General features: G+C 45.3%; 1 protein-coding gene across 4 annotated transcripts in view; it reads left to right on the forward strand.

Annotated features, from left to right (window-relative positions):
* SLC15A2 (solute carrier family 15 member 2) overlaps window positions 1-13,830 on the forward strand; it is a 273,407-nt gene extending 259,577 nt beyond the window's left edge. For all 4 annotated transcript variants that reach the window (XM_029605210.1, XM_029605211.1, XM_029605212.1 and 1 more), the window contains 3 exons: window positions 6,405-6,551; window positions 12,844-12,948; window positions 13,558-13,830. In XM_029605210.1, the coding sequence (XP_029461070.1) occupies window positions 6,405-6,551; window positions 12,844-12,948; window positions 13,558-13,746 (441 nt within the window). In that variant the 3' untranslated portion in view covers window positions 13,747-13,830. The remainder of the gene's footprint in view (window positions 1-6,404; window positions 6,552-12,843; window positions 12,949-13,557) is intronic.
* The last annotated feature ends 11,542 nt before the right edge of the window (window positions 13,831-25,372 follow it).

Here is a 25,372-nt window from a genome sequence, read left to right on the forward strand (position 1 = left end):
TGAGGACCAGGGAAAGAGAGACACCGGACCCTCCCCTCATTTACATACATTTATATAAATGTGTCACCACTGCCCCTGAACCTGCCTTCTCTCTCATCCCTCTGTTCTTTCTATTTTAGTATCCCCAGGACAGTGGCAATGGACAATCTACCAGTGGATCAACAGAACCAACAGAGCTATCAATGATGAGTGATGCACTCATGAATCTATTTGAAAGACCATAAAAATGACGGAGCATAAGCTGCATAGATGCTTGCATTTCATTAATTGTGTAGGCAAATGTACATTATGGGTGCATTGATCATTTTTCCTAATATTAAAATATTATATCAGTGCATTAATCATCCACACCCTTCATGGATTTCTTCTCAAGGTGCATTCACAGAAAACTGTGCTGTCTTTAATTTGATGCAGACAGCAAAATGGCAATGAATCCTCTGAAAAAACTGAATTACAATTATAATATAGTAAACCTTCCATTCCAATATAGCACTAATTGCCAGCACTCAAATAGTAACTGTTACAGTTCTGGCTGTTGTGCAGCCTCCCCTCAACCAGGGGACCCCAGCGAGCCCTGCTTGGAACCGTACTCTCCAGCACATCTCTGGCCTCCGCCTACTGTTCTACCTCCACTCCACCAGGGGATCACCATGAGCACATCCCTCAGGCTATCCAGGCCCCTCTCTCTTGCCTGCACCACACCCAGACTCTTGCCCTACTTAATCCTGCATGCCCGTTCCCTCAATGCTTTGGCATTTCCTCCTTTGTTCTAGCCACCTCTGCCTTGCAGCCTACTAAGGTCTTTTCTTGTTTCTCTGTGTAGTCTCTAAGTCTTCTGATTACTATCTCACCTTGCTTTGTCCAGTGGTCTTTGGGCCTTCTGATCTTGGTCTTTCCCTGCTTTGTCTTGAGGCCATCTGGCCTTCTGTCTTTAGCTTTGCTCTGTGGCCTGCGAGCCTTCTGAATCTCCTTGCCTTGCGACCTGCTCCAGGCCTTTCATTGCCTTTGGCCTTATCAGGCCTGGCTTAGCCCTGAGAGCTCCCTAGGTCTCTTTCTTGACTCTAGGCCTCTCTCTGCCTTGTCTCTCAAAGCCTTTCTTGTTGTTGCCTTCTGGCTTTGTGTTTTACGTTCTGTGTTAGTTCTGTCTAGTTCTGTGCTATCTGAGTCCTGTGTGCCAGCTGTCCCTGAGTTCACTCCAGCGTTCCAGTTCACTCTTATCTCATAAGAACAAAAGAAATTGCCATACTGGGTCAGACCAAGGGTCCATCAAGTCCAGCATCCTGTTTCCAACAGTGGCCAATCCAGGCTACAAGAACCTGGAAAGTACCCAAATAGTAAGTAAATCCCATGCTACTGCTGCCAGCAATAGCAGTGGCTAATCCTCATGTCAACCCAATCAATATCAGTCAATGGACCTCTTCTCCAAGAACCTATCCAAACCTTTTTTAAAGCCAGCTACACTAACTGCACTAACCACATCCTCTAACAACAAATTGTAGAGTTTAATTGTGTGCTGAGTGAAAAAGAATTTTCTCCGATTAGTCTTAAATGTGCCACATGCTAACTTCATGGAGTGCCCCCTAGTCCTTCTATTATCTGAAAGAGTAACCAGTTTACATCTACACCAGCCTCAGGATCCCTCCTCTCTGCCTCTGTGATACCAAGTTTGGTGGGAGGGCCACTAGCAGACTCTCCCCTCTCTGCCACCATAATATCAAGTTGGGTTTGGGTCTGCTAGCGACACCATGATTCTTTCAACTTCTGAATTTCTTCAAACAAGAAATTGCCATGCTGGGTCAGACCAAGGGTCCATCAAGCCCAGCATTCCAACAGAGGCCAAAACCAGGCCACAAGAACCTGGCAATTACCCAAACACTAAGAAGAACCCATGCTACTGATGCAATTAATAGCTGTGGCTATTCCCTAAGTATAATTGATTAATAGCCATTATGGACTTCTCCTCCAAGCACTTATCCAAACCTTTTTTGAACCCAGCTACACTAACTGCACTAACCACATCCCCTGGCAACAACTTACAACTGTGCTGTCAAATTAAAGACAGCACAGTTATAAGAACATAAGAAATGGCCCATATTAATCACTCCTGCCAATTTAGTTTAGTTTATTGATGCCTTACATTAAATTAATGCAATATACAATAAAATAGAGAATTAATAAATGTGAACATTACAGTATTACATGTACAATAAAATAATATAAATAAAACCAACTAAAAAAAAGAAAAAAATACACCAAGTAAAACAGATAAAAATCTAAGTAAAAACAAAAGAATGTAAACATAAGAAGAATGATATTCAAGAACAAATACAAGTATCAGACTAAAATCAGCATCATAATAAGACCTAAAAAGTAAACTTTGGTAAACAACCAAGTTTTGAGTTGTTTCCTAAACTTCTGATAATCTTTCTTAAGTCACAAGGGCAAAGGCAGAGAACTCCGTAGAGGAGCAAGAAAAATAAAATGCCGTCTCATGAGAATGTTCCAAAACAATTTCCTTTGGTGAGGGAAGTTTTAATAGCACAAGCTGAGAGGACCGCAGAGTAGGGATGTGAATCGTTTTTTGGCGATTTAAAATATCGTCCGATATATTTTAAATTGTCAAAAATCGTTAGAAGCGCGATACAATAGGAATTCCCCCGATTTATCGTCAAAAATCGTAAATCGGGGGAAGGGGGAGGGCGGAAAAACCGGCACACTAAAACAACCCTAAAACCCACCCTGACCCTTTAAAATAAATCCCCCACCCTCCCGAACCCCCCCAAAATGCCTTACCCTGGGGTCCAGAGCGGGGGTCCCGGTGTGATCTTTTACTCTCGGTGCGGTGCGTTGTAGAAATGGCGCCGGCGCTACCTTTGCCCTCCCGGACCCCCGCTGCACCCCCAGGGACTTTTGGCCAGCTTGGGGGGGCCTCCTGACCCCCACAAGACTTGCCAAAAGTCCAGCGGGGGTCCGGGAGCGACCTCCTGCACTCGAATCGTTTTGCCGTACAGCGGGGGTCCGGGAGCAGTGCAGGAGGTCGCTCCCGGACCCCCGCTGGACTTTTGGCAAGTCTTGTGGGGGTCAGGAGGCCCCCCCAAGCTGGCCAAAAGTCCCTGGGGGTCCAGCAGAGGTCCGGGAGCGATCTCTTACGCTCCTGACGTCGGGGGACAAAAAACAAAATGGCGCCAGCGCTATCTTTGTCCTGTCATATCACAGGGCAAAGGTAGCGCCGGCGCCATTTCTACAACGCACCGCAGGCCCGAGAGTAAAAGTTCACACCGGGACCCCCGCTCTGGACCCCAGGTAATTTAAGGCATTTTGGGGGGGTTCGGGAGGGTGGGGGATTTATTTTAAAGGGTCGGGGTGGGTTTTAGGGATGTTTTAGTGTGCTAGTTTTCCTGCCCTCCCCCGATTTACGATTTACATGATATTTACAAAAACAAAACCGCGACAATCCGATTCCCTCCCCCCACCAGCCAAAATCAATCGTTAAGACAATCGATCACACGATTCACATCTCTACTGCAGAGATCTAGAAGGTTAGTATGGAATAATTAAACTGAAAAGAAAAGATGGAGTTTGATGGCGTAAAACCCTAAAAGTTAAAGAAGGGATCTTAAACTGAATCACCATCCCTCAAAAGATGCCCTCAAACCTGTGGATGCTGAGCTGAGAGGAAGATAGAGGCAGCAGAGATCAGCAATCCGGGGAGGGGGCTGGAAGCTCCCCTGCTGAATTTAGAATTTTGGCATCAGACAGGAGGATCCGGGTGTGTGTGTGGGGGGGGGGGGGAGTGGGGGGGGGGGGGGGGGTGGTGGCTGCCTTTTCATACATTTTTGTATCACAGCAGAAGAAAAGGAAGATTGCAGAGGGGTCACACTTTCACCATCAAGCAGGAGGGAGAGAGAATATGTGTGGGAAGATTTAAGGCTATTCTGGCAGCACTTAGATTTGGCCACTCAAGTTAGGTACCTAAGCTCTGGAAATCAGTGTTAGGCACCTAACGTCTTCCCCAAAGCTGATCCTGCCCCTTGCCATGCCTATGGTTTAGATGCTAAACTCTGTCAGTTTTCAAAGGGGCCAAGTGAGGTGCCTACCTCCCAAAGTATTTATTTTATTTATTTATTTAACAGCTTTTCTATACCGATATTAGAAGGCACATCATATCGGTTTACATCAAAACAAAAGGTGGAAAATACAATGAACAGGGAGAGGGACAACATGTTGCAACAACGGTGCTGCAGCTGGAGGAGGCTCTATTGGTGAGCCTGAGGAGTAGAACTAGAGAGGTTACATATTAACGTAATACTTAGAGCGGGATGAGGTTAACTGCAAGGTGAGGAGAGGTGGGGTAAAGGGGTACATGGATCTAGTCTAGAAATGCCTGGTGGAAAAGCCAGGTCTTTAGCATTTTCTTGAATTTAAAGGGGCAGGGCTCAAGGCGGAGGTTTGTAGGTACAGCATTCCAACGAGTGAGGCCAGCAATTGATAGGGCGCGGTCCCTTGTTGATGTGAGACGGGCATTCTTGAGGGGTGGGATATGTAGGGTACCTTTGAGGTGTGCTCTGGTTGGGCGGGAGGAGTGTGTGAATTGGAAGGGTTCGCTGAGCCAGGAGGAATTGCTTTTGTGGATGGATTTGTGCATAATGGTGAGGGTCTTAAATAGGATGCGTGATGGGATAGGAAGCCAATGTAGGTCTTTGAGGAGGGGGTTATGTGGTCGGATTTGCGTGCATTCATGATAATTCTAGCATGGCGATCTGTAGCATTTGGAGAGGTTTGATAGTGGATTAAGGAAGGCCTAGATACAAGGAGTTGCAGTAGTCCAGTTTGGACGAAAGGGTCGCTTGGATGACTGTTCTGAGATTGTGGGTATGGAGTAGGGATTTGAGCTTTTTTAAGACGTTGAGCTTATAGAAGCCTTCTTTTAGGATGGAATTGATGTGTTTTTTTAGGTTTAGATGTGGATCAATTAGAACACCCAGGTTTCATACTGGAGGCTGTGAGGTGAAGGTGCTGGCAGCTGGGTCATTGGCTGGGGAGAGCTTAAGAGTTTGTTGGTTGTGGATGAGGAGGAGTTCAGTCTTTGAGGAATTAAGGGCAAGGTGTAGGTTGGTGAGTAGGGAATTGATGGATGTGAGGCATTTCTCCCAGAATTTTAGCGTTATGGATAAGGATTCTTGTATTGGTATAATGATTTGTACATCATCTGCGTAGATGTAGAATTTGAGGCCGAGTTCAGATAGTAGCTGGCTGAGGGGCAGGAGGTAAATATTAAATAGGGTGGAGGAGAGGGAGGAGCCTTGAGGGACTCCTTGGGTGACGGAGAAATGAGTGGATTCTGAGTTGCCTAGTTTAACCGAGAATGGTCTGTTAGTGGGTAGGATTTGAACCAGAGGAGGGCTGCGTCAGAAATGCCAATGTCAGTTAGACGGCAGATGAGGAGGTTGTGGCTTATCATGTCAAAGACTGAGGAGATGTCAAGGAAGGCAATGATGAAGCTATGACCTTGGTCAAGGCCAGTGAGGAGGGCATCAGTGAGGGAGAGTAGTAGTGTTTCGGTGCTCAAGTTTTTATGAAAGCCAAATTGAGAGGGGTGAAGGATGTTGTTGTCTTCAAGGTAGTCCATAAGTTGGGAGTTCACCACCTTTTCCATGATTTTGGCGATGAGGGGGAGATTTGAGATGGGATGGTAGTTGGCAGGATCTTTGGGGTCTAGGTGCTTAAACCCCTTCAAAATTCACCTCTTTGTGTAATCACTCAGTTCATCTGACATGCAGAGAGCCCTTTGATAAATAATAATGTTAATGTTTTCTTCTAGCACACTCTCCAAAGTGTTAAAAACAGATTAAATGACTCATGTCAACTCTGCCTCACCCAGAGGACACCATCTCTGTGCTAGTGATGTCAGCAGTCTTACTATTCAGCTGTAGCGCGCAAACCAGTGCATTTGTTGAAGGGAGAGCAGGTGAAAATGATTTTAGGAGGCCTCTCTCTGACCTTTGTTAATCCTAAAAGAAGGTCCTTGGATCCATTTATACTAAACAGTAGTCATCCGGTATTTCAAACACATGTTGCTCCTTTAATCTGGCTATAGCCATATATATACGTAAGTACAATATTTCGCTTCTGAAAAGTTATTTCTTTTTAAAATAAAACTGGCTGGTTTTGAGCAGAGCCTCCCTTGAAACAGGGACACAACACACTGCATTTGTCAAAACCCTCATGCTCCCCCCCCGAAGACCTCCCGGGCTCTGGAAATGGCAGCCATTACTTTGTTTTCACTTTTTCACTGGGTTGTTCCTTTTTGAATTTGCAGTTCTACAGAGGAAACTACAAAAACCAAAAGGCACCTCTCCCTTAAGGTAAATGCCTGAGTGACTTCTTATGTGTATTGCTCTTAGGTCTCCGGACAAAATGTTCTCATCCAAAAATCAGAAGATATCCCAGCAAATAAAGTTCACATCGCTTGGCAAATCCCCCAGTATGTGCTGATGAGTGCTGGGGAAGTCATATTCTCTGTCACAGGGCTCGAGTTCTCCTACTCACAGGTACAGTACACATCTGTTTATTTTAAGGGTCTTTTGTATTGATGATCAGATTCTTTGCAGGCCGAGACACCTTTTATTGGATTAACATAAGAATAGATAATGTTGGTGTATGAGCTTGAGAGACCACATGGGTCCCTACTTGGGTTCACATGGGTCTTTTTACTGATTCTTTTGATGTTAGTCCATTAAAGATGACTCATATGGCTTCTTGTTTTACCTTTTAATTCTCTGTATCCAACTTGGCTAACATGGCAGGCACGCTGCTGTTCTTAGACAAAGGAGATTGACCAGCCCCTGCATGTAGGGAACAGCCAGGACAGGCTCAGCCTGTCATGCAGGTAAACCTAAGCAGCAGCATGCTATAAAGCTGTACAAACTTCTCATACTATTTGGCATCACTAACCATCAGTGGCAAGTCCTAGGCATTCTGTTGCATTTGTGGACCCTTGGGCCAAGTCAGGATTGGCGCAACCTGCAGAGAGCAGCTCTGCAGGTTCCCACTATTGTAAGAAATTTTGAATGGAAGTATTGAGGCTTCTACCATTAGCAGAATTCAAAACCAGGGATTCCTGCCTTGATAAAAAAACCTCCACTTCCAATCTATTTCCTTACCCTTCCTGCCTTGAGACAAAAAGTTTACTTTCAGAGGTGTGTTCGAATCTACCACAGAAATTTATTCATCAATAATTCATGCAGCACTTCATGCAAAATAAACCAGTCAGTTTATTGTAAAAATATTTTCTTTATTTCAGATAAAGAAAGGCATGAATAAAAATCTCTAAATGACTAAGAAACACTTTTATGTTCAAATCTTAACTTTACCAGAGTATATCCTACAATCAATGTCACAGCCATTAATAAGGAAATTGAAATTATTAATATCAGATAAATGTCTATCAATGTCATCTTTTAGAAATCAATGCATTTCTAATACATCTGCCAATCTAGAAACAATAGCAATTTAAAGGTTCTCATATACTTGAATAAATGATTATATTTACCAAAATCTGAAGCAACCGCTCTGTCTCTCTGTAATCAAAGTAGCACCTCTCTTTCCCTCCGACTGCCTCTAGTTTTATACCCTTAAAACTCTTTGATTCCTTTGATCCAGGGTAACTGTTTCTTTTCCATCAATACATCTATCTTTTAGCCTTTGAAGAACTTTATTTCTAAACAACCTTGACTGAGGTCCAATTAATTTTTCATATCAGAACATTAAAATTTAGGATTTATTCTTACCCTGTTTAAAGTTTTGCCCATATTCGATTTTTAATTGGATGCCAAATTAACAATCTTTTAGTCTTTATTTAGCTTTCTTTGTAGTTCTAAGAGAAAATCTTTTTCACTCCCTTCTGTCACAAGATTCACGCTTGATTGACTGACCACCTGTTTTTAGGATGCTCAATGTCATAAAATGCAGGTGCTTTCTTACTTGAGATAAGAGAAAGGTGGTAAACAACTTTCTCAAGGTCTGAAAGAGGGGTAGAGGTGGGTGCTGTGTGCTGGAGTTTTTTCAGCACAAGCCTTGACTAAAGCCATGGTTTTTAAAATAAAGGCTTATGGGTATTAATGCTAACACGTCTCTTTATGGCTAATTGATTACTGACTTCACTAAATATAAGTAATCATCAATAAAGCACAAAATATTAAGATATTTTCTGACACTATCAGCAGGCAGACCCGGGCAAAGCAAAGACCCAGCGGGACCTTTACCTATACCAGCCCTCATTCCCCTCAGGTTGAGTCTTTGGGTGCCGGGGCCAGCAGGTCTTAGGTGGGCTCTCTGCTGATGGCAGAAGTGGTGGTCCTTGGGTAGATTAGGTTATAGGCAGGCAGAGGTCAGGAGATGAACAAGTGGGCAGCAAAGAAGGAGATGAAGATAAAAGGCAAACTGGAGACTGCTGGACGAAGTCCAAAGGCAAGGCTGGAACTGAAGACAAGCAAGAACGAAGACAAGTAGGAATGAAGGCAAACCACTAAAGCAACATGCACTACATCAAATAGTTGGATCCATTGCTGAGGCAAGTTGTCTTTGAAGCATTGCCGTTTTCCCTGTACGTACCTGGATCAGTCCAGACAGTGGGGTTATGTCCCCAATCCAGCAGATGGAGTCAGCACAAGCTTTTGAGGGGGCGTCACCATAAGTACTACTACCCCCTCTGCAGGAGTTCAGTATCTTCTGACTCCAGCAGATGCGAGTAGGGGAATCAGGCTTCCCCTCCTTTTCCTTCACTTTCTTGCTTGATTATGGCTTGTTGTTGTCTTTTTCTGTGGATCAAGTTTGTATCAAGTTTGTATTAAGTTTAAGAAAAAAAAAAAAGGCAGAGTTCTTTCAACTTCTGGGGAGTGGCTTATCTTCCTTGTCTCTTCTCTGCGGCCTTGCTGTTTATTTCTCGTTGCAGCCAGGGGTAAGTTTGTTTTTCCTTTGTAGTTTTTTCCTTCACAGATCTGCCCCCGGTGCCCGCGAAAGCCGGTGGAGCCGGCCTCTTCGCTCTTTACTCCCTCACCCGCGGCCATTTTACAGCTCCTCATGGGCTGCTGAGCCATTTAGGGAAAGATGTCTGGGGCGGGTCGTGTGGCCGGGAAGGCCCCCCCCCCCCCCGCGGCACCCTCCCCTATTTTCGGACAGCGGGCAGTGCGGGCCGACCGGGCCCCCCCGCAACGGCGCTTTTGTGCGTGTGGCCCCCCCCCCCCCCCCCCCGTGGCTTTTTCTTTTCTCCGACAGCGATCCCGATGCCGCGGCCGTCCCGCTGTGCGGCCTGCGGAGACCCGGGGTCCCGGATTTCCCGGGAGGACATCTGTGCACGATGCCTTCCCGGGGGGGAAGGTACCTCACAGTCCCTGACTGATTTCTCTTTTTTGCCCGGGCGGCGCGGGCCAGCCACTCCGCCAATTTTGGCGGGAACGGCCCGCTCGACGCATCTCGGAGCTGCAGGTTCTGTCGTGTAGAGAGCCCTATCTCCGTTTCTCCGACTCTGGAGTTTCGCTTTGCACCGTTCCCTCCTTCCTTCCGAAGGTGGTTTCTGCATTCCATGTGAACCAGACGGTGGAGTTGCCGTCCTTCTCTTCCTCAGAGCCGAAGTCTCTCCGTCTCTTGAATGTCAAGCGCACTCTGCGCCTCCATCTGAAGGCTACAAATGAGTTCCGGACCTCTGACCATCTCTTCGTACTCTGGGCCGGCCCTAAGAAGGGGTCTCAGGCCTCGAAGACTACCATTGCCAGATGGCTGAAGGCCGGCATCGCTGCTTCCTACATTGGGGCGGGTCGGACTCCCCCACCCGGAATTGTAGCGCATTCTACACGTTCTCAGGCGGCTTCCTGGGCGGAGGTTCGCTCGGTATCCTCGCAGGAAATTTGTAGGGCAGCCACCTGGAAATCGTTACACACGTTCTCGAGGCACTATCGTCTGCACCTCGCCTCTTCGGTCTCTGGACACTTTGGCGAGCAGGTTCTCCGAGCAGGCCTCGCAGGACCCCACCCGATTTAGGGAAGCTTGGGTACATCCCACTGTCTGGACTGATCCAGGTACGTACAGGGAAAAGAAAATTATTACTTACCTGCTAATTTTCGTTCCTGTAGTACCATGGATCAGTCCAGACGCCCACTGCGTTTGGGTTCTTGATCCTGCTCAGCTCTGCGCTACTTCTTGCTCGCAGTGTTCTGTGTCTTCACAGTCGTTTCTTTTCACTGTTTTTCACAGCTCCCTACAAGTTGGTAGGATGTTTGCAGTTACTTGTTGCGGTTACAATTGTTTTCATTATCTGTTTCCACAAACTTGATCCTTCGGGGGTTTCTACTCGGGCTTTGATATACTCGATACTGAACTCCTGCAGAGGGGGTAGTAGTACTTATGGTGACGCCCCCTCAAAGCTTGTGCTGACTCCATCTGCTGGATTGGGGACATAACCCCACTGTCTGGACTGATCCATGGTACTACAGGAACGAAAATTAGCAGGTAAGTAATAATTTTCTTATCTGGGCCTAGGCGCTGAGGTCATCCCTAGGAGCCGTGGGGCTTTCCCCCTGCAGTCCCTTTAAATACTGAAGTACGACATATGCACGCCTAAGGAGGACACGCTACGTAGGGGTCATCAGTGGCATCCAGCCACGAGTGATCGCTAGCGGTGTCTTGCTGCATGATGCCACTGATGACCCCTTCGTAGCGCGTCCTCCTTAGGAGTGGTGGGTCGGCCCAAGATAGGCCTTGTTGGTGGCATCCTGCTGCATTTGGCCAGACCGGGGCCTGGATGAGAAAACAGCGGTCTGTGGGGGCAGCCCGCGAACCACCGATTGTAACACATTCAATCAATTACGTTGGCAGTAGCACATGGCAAGAGTGTGCCACAAGGTATCTCAACACATTCTGCATTCCATCTTTTGACTTGCTCCTTCAGCACTTGAAATACTTTTTGCACTTGGGCTGTGGAATGTATTAATGGACTTTTAGGAAGGTGGGATTCAAGGTTTTGTCAATAGGAAGCCAAAAAACTATTTCAATATGCCTACAAATAAGGTCGCTTGCACAGTTATAAAAGAGCACATCTTTTGTCCAAGGATTTAATCCCTATAAAAAAAAAAAATGCCACAGAGGAAAAAAAACACAAACAAAAATTGTAGGATTTTTGCTCTCGAGAGCATGACATTACTACTTGAAGGCAGCAAGTGAGATATTAAAGGGATTCTGTATGCCATATTCCTCTTACTGCCTTTTGGGAGTGAAGGAAACAGGAATGGATACATTAATTGATCTGATTGGATAGAATATTATTGTAGCCCCTCTTCTGGTGGTTAGGCCTGGAAGGAAAGGGGTCGCATGGGATCCCAGGACCAATCCCTCTTATTGTCCCACAGTCCCGGGGGATAATCCTCTGAGACCCAAGGTGTGGGAGTGACTCATTCTGTATTTCTCTCATGGGGAGGTCTCCCTTCACTGTATCTGGGAGGGAGTGAGTGCCAACATAATACTCTGCATAATCAGACTGGATGTCCAAACAAAAACTTTACTGCAGAATTACTGAATAGCAAGTTGTAGCATTACACACAAAGAGCCACACTGCATGACTCCCAGGGTGAAGACTCTGAATGGGGTCTCGTAAATTGTTCAAAAAATGTCTTACTCAGAGTTCTCTTTATCCAGATGACAAATGGGACCTTTCGGATGAAAGGTCTAGGCAGCAAAGAAACAATCAGATCTTTCAATTTCCCCCACTCTATGGCAGGAAGGATGGCAGCAAAAATCTTCCTCACAGATCCTCAAAATAAATTCTTCACTCAAATGTCCAAAAGTTAGAATTCTCTTGTAGCAGGTCGCCACTGGCCACCAACCACAGACTGTGAGCTGAGGCAGGCAGAGTCTTCCTTATCCTGGCCACTCCAGAGAGGAACTTCCCTGTAAACCCTTCCTAGGCCAGAACCAGGAGTCTCGTAAAATACAAAAATCCCGGGAACAAAATAACCCAACCAGACAGGTTGTGTATTGGAATAGGTTGAGTCTTTGGAGTAGACCAAAAGTACAAACAAGGAAAATTCGTCCTTCCTCACAACTCCATACAAGCAGGGGAGGTTGACCACTCCAGCAACCTTCGTGGAGGTGCTATTCCAGAGATGGTATGCCCCTCCCTCAGATGCCTAACCCTAACTCCTAGTCAAGGTTTTGGGAACTAGAGCTATATAATGGTCATCCCAAAGAGTAGCCAAAATTATCATTGACTCATACAATTTTAAAGAGAGAGAGAGAGAGATTACATTTTACTACTTTAAAATTGCCTGGATTACTGCATTATCTGCCAATTAGAATACAGATAAACTGCGATTTATAGTGCATTAAACTAAGCTAATGAGATGTACAAAGCAGCAGCTTTAACATGGCTGCATTAAAGAATGCATGTTGGGAGGCTAAATATTCCCCATGCAAACCAGCCCAATGTCAAAGAGCCAATTAGTGTTGGGATTACTCCCCCATATCCCTCTCCCAAAGTCACAGAAAGGCCTCTATGCCTGAACTCAAACCCAGAAATGCTAACATGCATGCAATTAACACACAATACTGGCCTTATTACATGGATATTAACTATCACTCTCGTTAATACACATAAAACAAGGATGCCCCTAAATTACTTTAGTAAAATCATTGGAAGTTTAATGAATTAATATAGGTATATTCTCTGTTCGCTCGATGTAACTAAATGCGTTTGACTGCTACTAGGAACAAAGAGTCAGGGTAGTGAGTTATTTTAGCTAGACTAGTTATGCAATATATGAATTCATTTGTATATGTCCTGCTTTCTTCTAGGCACCTTCCAGTATGAAATCTGTCCTGCAGGCAGGCTGGCTACTCACAATTGCCTTTGGAAACCTCGTTGTGCTAATTATTGCCCAAACTACAGCTCTGCGGCAGGTACAGTTTAAATGCTAATTAGATTTAATACTCAGGTTTCTAGAACTAATTAAGGAAAACAAGTTTCTTGTTGGATAGAACTGAATATTTAAAGTGGCTCATCCATTCTAAAGGTTGGATAATAATCGGGAGAAGATATGATCTGATGGTTGGATCTGTGAGCATGGAGGTAATGAAAAGGCATGAACTAAAAATAAAAAGAGCATCCCAAGCTAGAATCCCATTTTTGTCACTGATCCTGGGTGAAGCTGGGCAGATCTCTTCACTTCTCTGTGCCTCCGTTTATTTTGCTATAGCTAGCTAGCAATAATGCTGTCATTTCAAAGATCCTAGAGCACTCTCAAACCTTGCTGTGTAGGTAGAGATTTATTGCCCTTATCTGAGACCAGCTGAGCAGTTCAAGCAAGCTTGGAATGACCATTGATTGAGTAAGACCTGTGGCAGCCACAGTAGGCAGGTAGAAAGGAGAAGACTTGGGTGGACCAAGAAGTTCTTATCTGCAAACATCTCATCTTCTGTGTAACTGTGAAGTAACTCACTGGCTCATACATGCTTATTGATGTATGTTATCAAAGCTCTATGCTCACAATTCATTTGTCTCTTTTGCAGTGGCTGGAGTATATCTTGTTCGCAGTCCTTCTGACTCTCGTATGTATCCTTTTTTCTTTCATGGGATATTTCTACGTCCCAATGGATGTTACTAGACTCCAGGAGAACAATGATGACGGCAAGCAGAAGCACGAGTCCCCCAGTAATGACATAACATTGAACCTAGTTAAGAAAAAAATTAACCTATAGGATGTTCTTGTTTTACAGGACGTATATATCTGTAATCACTCAGCAAATGAGGTAACAGAAAATAAATAAACCATTCTGTACCAATTCTGTCCAAACAGTTCTTCTTCATGGGGAACAGAATAAATCTGTTAGGACCTACAATGCATGTGGGTTCGCTTTGTCCTGATTTTTTTCTACCTGTCTAAAACATCACATGGAACATGGTAAATGTGGCTCTCTATATTTCTAAAACTGGCTAAGAAGAAAGTTACAAATCCAGTTATGGAAAACATAAATTGCACACACATTCAACTGCAGTTTTTGTACAGTTAGCACATTTACATTTAGTGGATGCCACCGACAATTAATCACACTCCTCTTTTCCTATAGCGTTTGCTACAAACTTCATCATCACTGTTGCTATAATAAGCCTCCCAGTTCAGGAGGAAAAGATATTTCAGCATCAGATCAGATAGAGCCCATACTTAGTACTTAGCCAAAACAGAAAAGTTTCAGTTCCCTGTATATACCCGGATCAGTCCAGACCCTGGGTTGTGCATCCTGCTCAGACTAGAACTGAAAAGGCATCCCATAATAGAACCTCCCCTGCTCCCTTCAGTATTTGTCTGTCTCCAGCAGATCCAGGCAGCTGAACCCCTGGTTCTCCTTCTCATCTCCTTATCTTTTCCCTGTGGGGAGTTTTTTTTTTACGGATGAAGCAAGTATTAATCAGTTTTTAATTCTATATTTATTTGAAAGTTTTCTGGATTTTTACTAGGAGACAGTTTTGTCTCCTCGCTCTGCTGGGGGTCCAGGGGGGGGGGGCTGTGCCCCTTGAATTTATTTCAGCCTGGACTTCCATTCCTGGTGACCTTTGGGGTGAAACTGGTGGTCCAGTCCCTCCCCCTTCACTAGTTGTACCACTTGGGCTTGGCATTTCTGCATTTATTTTCTGATTAAAAAAATGTTTTTTTTCAAAGTTAAAAGCAGAAAGAAGAGAGGTATTACTTGATTCATTTCAAGTCTTACCCTTTTTTATTTCAGTAACGTGGTCAGCTCCAGCAAGCAAGCAAGTTCAGTCTCTGCCTCGGCTTGTTTTTCAGTACAGCTCCTAATGGCTCAGCTGTTATTTAATTCTACATTGTAAGGTTCTTCTCAGCTGATGCCTGGTTCGATTCAATGTACTGCCTGTGCAAAGCCTGTCACAAGGCTCTCCCGAACAGACTTGTGCTCCGGCTGTATGCTCGGCAGAGAGGGTCCCTCCTCAGCGCCTTTAACTTCAGAGTCCCGTGGTCGTGCTCCCCGCTGCGCAGCCAAGCCGTTCCCGACTCGAAAAAAGGCGGGAGCAGCAGCCATCTTAGATCAGTCATCACTTCATGAAATGGAGCTGCACGGAGGAGGTGAGTCAGATTCTTTACATCTCCCTCCAGATTTGAGTCCTCCTCATTCTCCTCATGGGGTACTTGAGCTTCCTCCTCCCCCCTCCCTCCCTCCCTCCCCCTCACAGGAAGTCTAAGTCTGGTTTTTCTACAGAATTTGTGCTTCTTATGCACAAATCCTATCTCGCCAGTCTGCCAGAAGAGGAAGATCCCCCTTCTGGACCTCCTCCACTTAAGGACCCGTGTTTTCATTCTCCGCAGCCTAGGGAGCCAGAGGACCAGGAGTCTGTTCGGGTTAGAGTGGTCCCCGAGGTCCCTCCACCCCCAGATCAGCCACAGCCTTCTTTGGTTCCTGATTCTGATCCGGATCCTGACCCTCTGCTCTCCGCTCCTCCTTTAGAGGGAGACGACCCACGAGTTCTACACATTTTTCAAAGGGAAGAGCTGGAACCTCTTATTCCTTTTGTTCTGCAAGAATTGGGAATAGAGGTTCCTCTGGAGGACACTGTCATGGCTGCTATGCCTCCTAATGCAGACCCTCTCCTGGCAGGATTTAGGGCTCCTGCTCGTACTTTTCCATTCTATCCCATGCATAAGCTTATGCTTCTTCAGGAATGGGAGTCCCTGGAGGCTGGACTCAGAGTGGGCAGGGCTATGGATAAGCTCTATCCCCTACCTGAAGACTGCTTGGATATGCTTAAGATGCCCAAGGTGGATTCTTCGGTTTCTGCTGTTACCAGGCATACCACTGTCCCGGTGGTGGGTGCTAAGGCCTTAAAAGATGTTCAGGACCGTAAGTTGGAATTTTATTTAAAATGCATCTTTGAAGTTTTGTCCCTTGGTGTGTGGGCGACAATCTGCAGCAGTCTCATGCAGCGGGCAAGCCTTAGGTGGGTACAGCAGTTACTCAGCACCAAAGACCTCCCGTCTGCAGAGGCGGAGCAGGTGGATAGGCCGGAAGGAGTGATTGCATATGGGGCTGATGCCCTTTATGATCTTCGGGAACAGGCCAGGGCAATGGTCTCGGCAGTCTCAGCTCGGCGTCTTCTCTGGCTGAGAAATTGGTCGGCGGATGCTGCTTCTAAGGCGCAGCTGGGCACTCTTCCCTTTAAGGGTTAGTTGCTTTTTGGGGAGGACCTTGAGCAGCTTATTAAGTCTTTGGGGGAAACTAAGTTTCATAAGCTCCCAGAGGATCACCCAAAATAATCAAAGTCCTTCTTTCCTTCACGCACTCGTTTTCGAGGACAGCGTCGATATAGTACCAGGGCTCGCAGTTCCTTTACTAGGGGTAATGTGTCCAAAGCCTTTCCTTGGTCTCATTCCTTTCGAGGCCGTCGGCCCTTCCAAACCAGTAGCCAGCTTCACTCGGCCCCAAAGTCCACTCCACAATGAAATAAGGAAGGCCCATTCCTCCATTCTAAACTTAGGTGGTTGACTGTCTCTGTTTCTCGAGGAATGGATCAAGATTACGACGGATCAGTGGGTCCTAGAGGTAATCGAAAAAGGCTATGCGTTAGATTTTGCTTGGGACCTTCATGATCTTCACCTGGTCTCCCCCTGCGGCCCTCGAAAGAGGCCGGCTGTGATCCAGACCCTAAAAAGACTACTGGAACTGGGCGCCATAGTCCCAATCCCGATGAAAGAACAAGGGTCGGGCCAGTATTCCATCTACTTCGTGGTTCCAAAAGAGGAAGGCTCCTTTCGTCCAATCTTGAATCTCAAACAGGTCAACAGGGCTCTCAAGATTCCTCATTTTTGTATGGAAACACTAAGGGCGGTAATAGCGGCGGTACACTCAGGGGAATTTCTGGCCTCTCTCCACTTGATGGAGGCCTACTTCCACATTCCAATTCACCAAGAGCATCAGCGGTTCCTCTGATTCGAGATCTTGGATCAACATTTCCAGTTCAGAGTGCTCCCCTTCGGCCTTGCCACAGCTCTGCGAACTTTCACCAAGGTCATGGTGGTTGTGGTGGCGGCCTCCCTCCGTCGGGACGGCATACTGGTCCATCCTTACCTAGACGATTGGCTTATCCGGGCCAAGTCGGAGTCTCTTTGCAAGCTGGCAGTCAGCGAGGTCATGACTTGCCTCACCTCTCTCGGCTGGATTATCAACTTCCACGAGAGCAAATTCCCTCTCTCTTAGACCCTGGAATTCCTGGGAGCGCGCTTTGACACTCGAGTCAGCAAGGTGTTCCTTTTGGACGCATGAGCGCTCAAACTCCAGGACCAAGTGCTAACCTTGATCTCTCTTCCTCTGTCTACGGCCTGGGACTACCTCCAGTTCCTGGGTTCTATGGCCTCCACTATCGATCTGGTCCCATGGGCTTTTGCACATATGCGTCCGTTACAGAAAGCTTTGCTATCCCGCTGGAAACCGGTTTCGGAGTAGTTTTGGACCCTTCTGCCACTCCCCGAATCTATCGTCGCAGAACTACAGTGGTGGCTCTCGCCTGCTCACCTTTTGAAGGGAGTGTCCCTCCAAACCCCGAAGTGGATCGTTCTCATAACAGATGCCAGCCTCTCCGGTTGGGGACGGTCTGCCAGACACAGTCTACAGGGGAACTGGTCCCCAATTCAGTCTCGCTGGCACATCAATCGACTGGAGATCCAAGCTGTTCACCTGGCTCTCAAGGTTTTCCTTCCCTTGCTTCATTGCAAGGCGGTACGTGTTCTCTCCGACAACTCCACCACGGTAGCATATATCATTCGTCAGGGAGGCACAAAGTGTCGACTGGTGGTTCTGGAAGCCAGAAAGCTCTTGGTCTGGACAGAACGTCATCTAGAGCGCTTGTCAGCGTCTCACATTGCGGGTAAGGAGAATGTCCAAGCCGATTTTCTCAGTCGCCAGCAGTTAGACCCCGGCGAGTGGGAATTGTCGGACAGGGCAATGGATCTCATCATCTGCAGGTGGGGTCTCCCACACCTGGATCTGATGGCCACCATGTACAATGCGAAAGCTTCCAGGTTTTTCAGCCGCAGACGAGAGCATTGCGCGGAAGGAGTGGATGAGCTGGTCCTTCCATGACCTCACAACATTCTTCTATATGTGTTTCCACCGTGGCCAATAGTGGGCAAAGTACTCAGACGAATCAAGCTCCATCAGGGTCCCATCATCCTCGTGGCTCCGGAATGGCCCCACAGACCGTGGTTCGTGGAACTGGTGAATCTCGCCACAGACATTCCTCTCCGCCTCAGACATCTCACTCATCTCCTTCGGCAGGGTCCTGTATTTTTCGACCAGGCGGATCGCTTCTGTCTAGCGGCCTGGCTTTTCAACGGTTTAGATTGAGGAAGAAGGGATATAAAGAAGAGGTTATATCCACTCTGTTGAGAGCTAGAAAGCCAGCTACCTCTGTTGCTTATGTTCAGGTATGGAAGGTTTTCGAAAATGCGTGTGCCATGTCGGGAGTGTCGGCTCGTAGGGCTCCGGTTTCTCAAGTCCTTTCTTTTCTCCAGAATAGTCTCTCCAAGGGATTGTCTTTTAGTTCCTTACGGGTTCAGATCTCCGCGCTGGGCTCTCTCCTGGGAAGTATTGACGGTTATCCGGTGGCGGCTCATCCGGATGTCGTCCATTTCCTCAAGGGGGCCAAACATTTGTATCCACCGGTTCGAGCTATATGTCCCTCTTATAGTCTTAAATTGGTTCTTCGGGTTCTATGCAAAGCCCCCTTCGAACCCCTATGGTGAGCTACCCTTAAAGATTTGACTCTTAAAACCGTCTTCCTGGTTTCCATCTGTTCAGCCAGAAGGGTCTCGGAGCTTCAGGCTTTGTCGTGCAGAGATCCTTTTCTATGTTTTTCAGATTCCGGCATATCTCTCAGGACAGTACCCTCCTTTTTACCGAAGGTCGTGTCTTCTTTTCATGTCAATCAGTCAGTTGAATTCCCGGCTTTTTCTTCTGATGACATCGCGAACACTCCGGGAGGTGATCTTCGCCGCTTAGATGTGAAGAGGGTCTTGCTGCGTTACCTTGAAGTTACCAATGATTTCCGTGTATCGGATCACCTTTTTGTTCTCTGGAGTGGCCCGAACAGGAGTAATAAAGCCTCGAAGGCCATTATTGCCCGTTGGCTCAAGGAAGCTATTGCGTCGGTTTATATCTGTAAGGGCTGTCCGGTTCCGAATGGTTTAAAGGCTCACTCTTTATGCTCTCAGGCCACTTCTTGGGCCGAGAGCCAAGCACTCTCTCCTCAGGAAATTTGTAGGCCAGCTACTTGGAAATCCCTGCATACCTTTGTTCTGCACTACCGTCTGGATGTCCGGGCTCCAGTGTTTGGCTCCTTCGGTTGGCAGATTCTTCGAGCGGGACTGTCTCAGTTCCACTCTGTTTAGGGAAGCTTTGGTACATCCCAGAGTCTGGACTGATCTGGATATGTACAGGGAAAGGAAAATTGGTTCTTACCTGCTAATTTTCATTCCTGTAGTACCACGGATCACTCCAGATGCCCTCCCGCACTAGTTTTCCTCCGTCCGCTCGAAGTTTCTTTTTTTGTTCTTTTTTTCCTTTTTCCAGATACCTGAATATCTAAATCCTCTCTTCTTTCTCACTTAAGGCACCAGAAGCATTTAACAGATGAATATGACAATATATATATATATATATATATATATATATATATATATATATATATATGTTATGCAGAGCGTTGTTCCATACAGAATTCTTTCTAATTGTTCAAATTGTGCAGTTGTTTAACTGTTTTGTTCTTGTTACTTGCTTGATCTCTAGGGAGTTTTTTTTTATCTGCTTTGAAATTACTTTATACTGAAGGGAGCAGGGAAGGTTCTATCCTATTATGGGATGCCTTTTCAGTTCTAGTCTGTCTCCATCTGCTGAGCAGGATGCACAACCCAGAGTCTGGAGTGATCCGTGGTACTACAGGAACGAAAAGTAGCAGATAAGAACCCATTTTCCTAGGTGTGCTGCTGTCTAACAGCAGTTCCAGTCCTCAAGAGTTGTTAATATTGTTCCCATCCTGGAACTCCTTTGGTCAAAGCACCAACCGTGCACCTACTCACATAGTCTTCCTCAGTCACGTGTCCTCAAGACACTTTCCTTCACTGGATGGAAACACTCAAACTAGAGAGTCCTGATTCTGTAGCAGAAGATAAGATGTTTCACAGCTTTACATAATTCCTCCTGATTCTTATGGCACAGGGCGGAGGCAATAGAGATGGCTTCTTCCTTCACCAGCAGCAAGCCCTTTCTACTAGAGAATACTAGAGCTTGCTTTCTATCTGTCCAAAGGCAACCTGAAACCTTCCTCGCCAAAACTGTGCCATTCTGGCAGAACTAGTCTCAGCACCTTCTTGTTTGCCTCCTGTAACTTCTCGGGGCTAGAGAATTCCCTTTTACCCTTTTTCAAGAAACATTTCTCCGTAGCAGGGGCAATTCATTATACATTTGTGGAAAGAAACAGACCAAAACGTGGTGTAAAAGAAAAGTTTGGCGTTAATCTGCCCAAGCTTCTTCGAAAATGAAATTATTTTGTTCTTTCTTGGTTTAAAATCTGAAAAAAAAAGGTTCTGCAGGGTTTAGAGGAAACGTGAAGAAATCAAAAGGGGAAGACCAAAAAAGTTGAGAATTAGCGCTTACCTTCCTTTCGCTGTGACTGAGTCGGCGACACACAGATAAAAGCACACTTTAACTTACCCACCTCCAAAGTTGCACAATACCCATACAAAGGGATAAAAGAATTTTTTTCCCCCTCTGTTGTTTGGTGAGCCCCCAAAAAGGCTTGTTCCCTTCCTAGAGATGTCCAGATGTCCGGCCACGAGCTTTTCAGAGAGTGCCATGGTCTGGGGCTCTCATAACCAGCCGAGCACAGGTCAGAGGGCGAGCAGGTGCCATGGATCCGGAAGGGAAGAGAACTTTTAAATCAAAGAATTACTCTTCCCCGTTCCTTTCCTTTATGCCATTATGGGGGCAATTTTCAAATTGTCTGTGCAGGAACAAAGATTGCTTTGTACATTTTATCTGGGGACTTTGCAGCAAGTGAAAATGGGCATTGTGCTTTTCTCTTGGATAATTGCAGCAGGTCCCGCATCTGCACAGTCCCATGCCGGGAGAATTTTTGCTTGGTAAGAGCCCATGTAGCCTGTAAATTTGCAAGCCACATGCATCCTTTTCCTCCACATAACCTACCACTCCCCCTCAGGGAACATCTCCTCTCAGTGTGGCTAAAAGTGTGCAGGACAGGCAATTTTTTAGACAGACGGTTTTTCGCTACTAAAAACGCTTTTAACCACAAATTGCTTGAAAAATTGCCATCTTGATACATCTTTTTAAAATATTTTTGTTTTTTTTTTCCTAATTGCATCTCTTACCAAGTTTCTAGAAACTTCTCCATGGCAGATAAAAGGGAGTCAACATGCAATAATCCAAACCTACAATGAGCAAGAACAGGAGAAAACAAACATAGCGGGAGGAAATCATCACCCGCTGCTATTTGAAATCTGACCGAGCAATAACCGCGTCAATGCAGAGGAGACGCGGTTCACCGATCTCCCTCCTCCTCACATGACTGGTGCAGGGAGGGAGGGAAGGGATGACTGGATGAATTCACTGTGGCTAGGAATACTCTGAAGAACCAAGAATAGTACATTGATCACCCATGTGAGGAAATGCATGAAATCTAGAAGAATATTTTGTTGAGAACTTGCTTGTGACTGGTAAAGGTAACTGTGGGGAAATGCATAAACTCTAGAAGAATATTTTGCTGGGACCTTGCTTGTGACTGGTAAAGGTAACTGGGGAAATGCATAAACTCTAGAAGAATATTTTGCTGGGACCTTGCTTGTGACTGGTAAAGGTAACTGTGGGGAAATGCATAAACTCTAGAAGAATATTTTGCTGGGACCTTGCTTGTGACTGGTAAAGGTAACTTTGTGGGGAAATGCATAAACTCTAGAAGAATATTTTGCTGGGACCTTGCTTGTGACTGGTAAAGGTAACTTTGTGGGGAAATGCATAAACTCTAGAAGAATATTTTGCTGGGACCTTGCTTGTGACTGGTAAAGGTAACTGTGGGGAAATGCATAAGCTCTAGAAGAATATTTTGCTGGGACCTTGCTTGTGACTGGTAAAGGTAACTGTGTGGAGAAATGCATAAACTCTAGAAGAATATTTTGCTGGGACCTTGCTTGTGACTGGTAAAGTTAACTGGGGAAATGCATAAACTCTAGAAGAATATTTTGCTGGGACCTTGCTTGTGACTGGTAAAGTTAACTGGGGAAATGCATAAACTCTAGAAGAATATTTTGCTGGGACCTTGCTTGTGACTGGTAAAGGTAACTTTGTGGGGAAATGCATAAACTCTAGAAGAATATTTTGCTGGGACCTTGCTTGTGACTGGTAAAGTTAACTGGGGAAATGCATAAACTCTAGAAGAATATTTTGCTGGGACCTTGCTTGTGACTGGTAAAGGTAACTTTGTGGGGAAATGCATAAACTCTAGAAGAATATTTTGCTGGGACCTTGCTTGTGACTGGTAAAGGTAACTTTGTGGGGAAATGCATAAACTCTAGAAGAATATTTTGCTGGGAATTTGCTTGTGACTGGTAACGGTAACTTTGTGGGGAAATGCATAAACTCTAGAAGAATATTTTGCTGGGACCTTGCTTGTGACTGGTAAAGGTAACTTTGTGGGGAAATGCATAAACTCTAGAAGAATATTTTGCTGGGACCTTGCTTGTGGCTGGTAAAGGTAACTGTGGGGAAATGCATAAACTCTAGAAGAATATTTTGCTGGGACCTTGCTTGTGACTGGTAAAGGTAACTGTGGGGAAATGCATAAACTCTAGAAGAATATTTTGCTGGGACCTTGCTTGTGGCTGGTAAAGGTAACTGTGGGGAAATGCATAAACTCTAGAAGAATATTTTGCTGGGACCTTGCTTGTGACTGGTAAAGGTAACTGGGGAAATGCATAAACTCTAGAAGAATATTTTGCTGGGACCTTGCTTGTGACTGGTAAAGGTAACTTTGTGGGGAAATGCATAAACTCTAGAAGAATATTTTGCTGGGACCTTGCTTGTGACTGGTAAAGGTAACTGTGGGGAAATGCATAAACTCTAGAAGAATATTTTGCTGGGACCTTGCTTGTGACTGGTAAAGGTAACTGTGGGGAAATGCATAAACTCTAGAAGAATATTTTGCTGGGACCTTGCTTGTGGCTGGTAAAGGTAACTGTGGGGAAATGCATAAACTCTAGAAGAATATTTTGCTGGGACCTTGCTTGTGACTGGTAAAGGTAACTGGGGAAATGCATAAACTCTAGAAGAATATTTTGCTGGGACCTTGCTTGTGACTGGTAAAGGTAACTTTGTGGGGAAATGCATAAACTCTAGAAGAATATTTTGCTGGGACCTTGCTTGTGACTGGTAAAGGTAACTGGGGAAATGCATAAACTCTAGAAGAATATTTTGCTGGGACCTTGCTTGTGACTGGTAAAGGTAACTTTGTGGGGAAATGCATAAACTCTAGAAGAATATTTTGCTGGGACCTTGCTTGTGACTGGTAAAGGTAACTGTGGGGAAATGCATAAACTCTAGAAGAATATTTTGCTGGGACCTTGCTTGTGACTGGTAAAGGTAACTGTGGGGAAATGCATAAACTCTAGAAGAATATTTTGCTGGGACCTTGCTTGTGACTGGTAAAGGTAACTGTGGGGAAATGCATACTCTAGAAGAATATTTTGCTGGGACCTTGCTTGTGGCTGGTAAAGGTAACTTTGTGGGGAAATGCATAAACTCTAGAAGAATATTTTGCTGGGACCTTGCTTGTGACTGGTAAAGGTAACTGTGGGGAAATGCATAAGCTCTAGAAGAATATTTTGCTGGGACCTTGCTTGTGACTGGTAAAGGTAACTGTGTGGAGAAATGCATATACTCTAGAAGAATATTTTGCTGGAACCTTGCTTGTGACTGGTAAAGTTAACTGGGGAAATGCATAAACTCTAGAAGAATATTTTGCTGGGACCTTGCTTGTGACTGGTAAAGTTAACTGGGGAAATGCATAAACTCTAGAAGAATATTTTGCTGGGACCTTGCTTGTGACTGGTAAAGTTAACTGGGGAAATGCATAAACTCTAGAAGAATATTTTGCTGGGACCTTGCTTGTGACTGGTAAAGGTAACTTTGTGGGGAAATGCATAAACTCTAGAAGAATATTTTGCTGGGACCTTGCTTGTGACTGGTAAAGGTAACTGGGGAAATGCATAAACTCTAGAAGAATATTTTGCTGGGACCTTGCTTGTGACTGGTAAAGGTAACTTTGTGGGGAAATGCATAAACTCTAGAAGAATATTTTGCTGGTACCTTGCTTGTGACTGGTAAAGGTAACTGGGGAAATGCATAAACTCTAGAAGAATATTTTGCTGGGACCTTGCTTGTGACTGGTAAAGGTAACTTTGTGGGGAAATGCATAAACTCTAGAAGAATATTTTGCTGGGACCTTGCTTGTGACTGGTAAAGGTAACTGTGGGGAAATGCATAAACTCTAGAAGAATATTTTGCTGGGACCTTGCTTGTGACTGGTAAAGGTAACTGTGGGGAAATGCATAAACTCTAGAAGAATATTTTGCTGGGACCTTGCTTGTGGCTGGTAAAGGTAACTTTGTGGGGAAATGCATAAACACTAGAAGAATATTTTGCTGGGAATTTGCTTGTTACTCTAAAGTTATTCTGCTGAGGGGAAGGAAGGTAGCACCTAACTCCTTTATTGTAAAGGGAAACCTGGTTTGACTGCCAGTGCGCTCAATTAGGGGAAGTCTTTGAAGCCTGCTGCCTTCATTTTTATCTTCATAAATACTTAGGGGATGAATCAGCACAGCAATGGGATCGGGATCTTCCACTGCGTAAGTGACTCTAAATTTTAAGGGTAGTTTGCTGGGAATTTACTTGTGACTAGAAAAGGTAACATTTGTAGTGAGGTGCATGAACTCTATCAAGATATTTTGCTAGGAATTTCACCATCTCCGCCACAGAGATAACGAGGGTCATGAAGATTGTAATGACCTGATCATGTATTACACAGTTTTGAGGGGGACCAGCCCTAGAAAGCCATGCAAAAAAAGGGTACATGATACACAGGGTGTGTATGGAAGCTGGGAATGGGGAGAGAGTTTACCACAAGATCTGATTATTTTTATTCATTAAAGTCGCCAATAACTTTCTGCCAGAAAGATTTTTAAGCCCCAAATTTGGGTGAATTGAGCCTTGGGAAATAGAAATACATTAATGCTGCCTGTCTCTGTAAAAAGCCTTA

The sequence above is a fragment of the Rhinatrema bivittatum genome, chromosome 6, assembly GCF_901001135.1.
Source record: "Rhinatrema bivittatum chromosome 6, aRhiBiv1.1, whole genome shotgun sequence".
NCBI classification, from domain to species: domain Eukaryota; kingdom Metazoa; phylum Chordata; class Amphibia; order Gymnophiona; family Rhinatrematidae; genus Rhinatrema; species Rhinatrema bivittatum.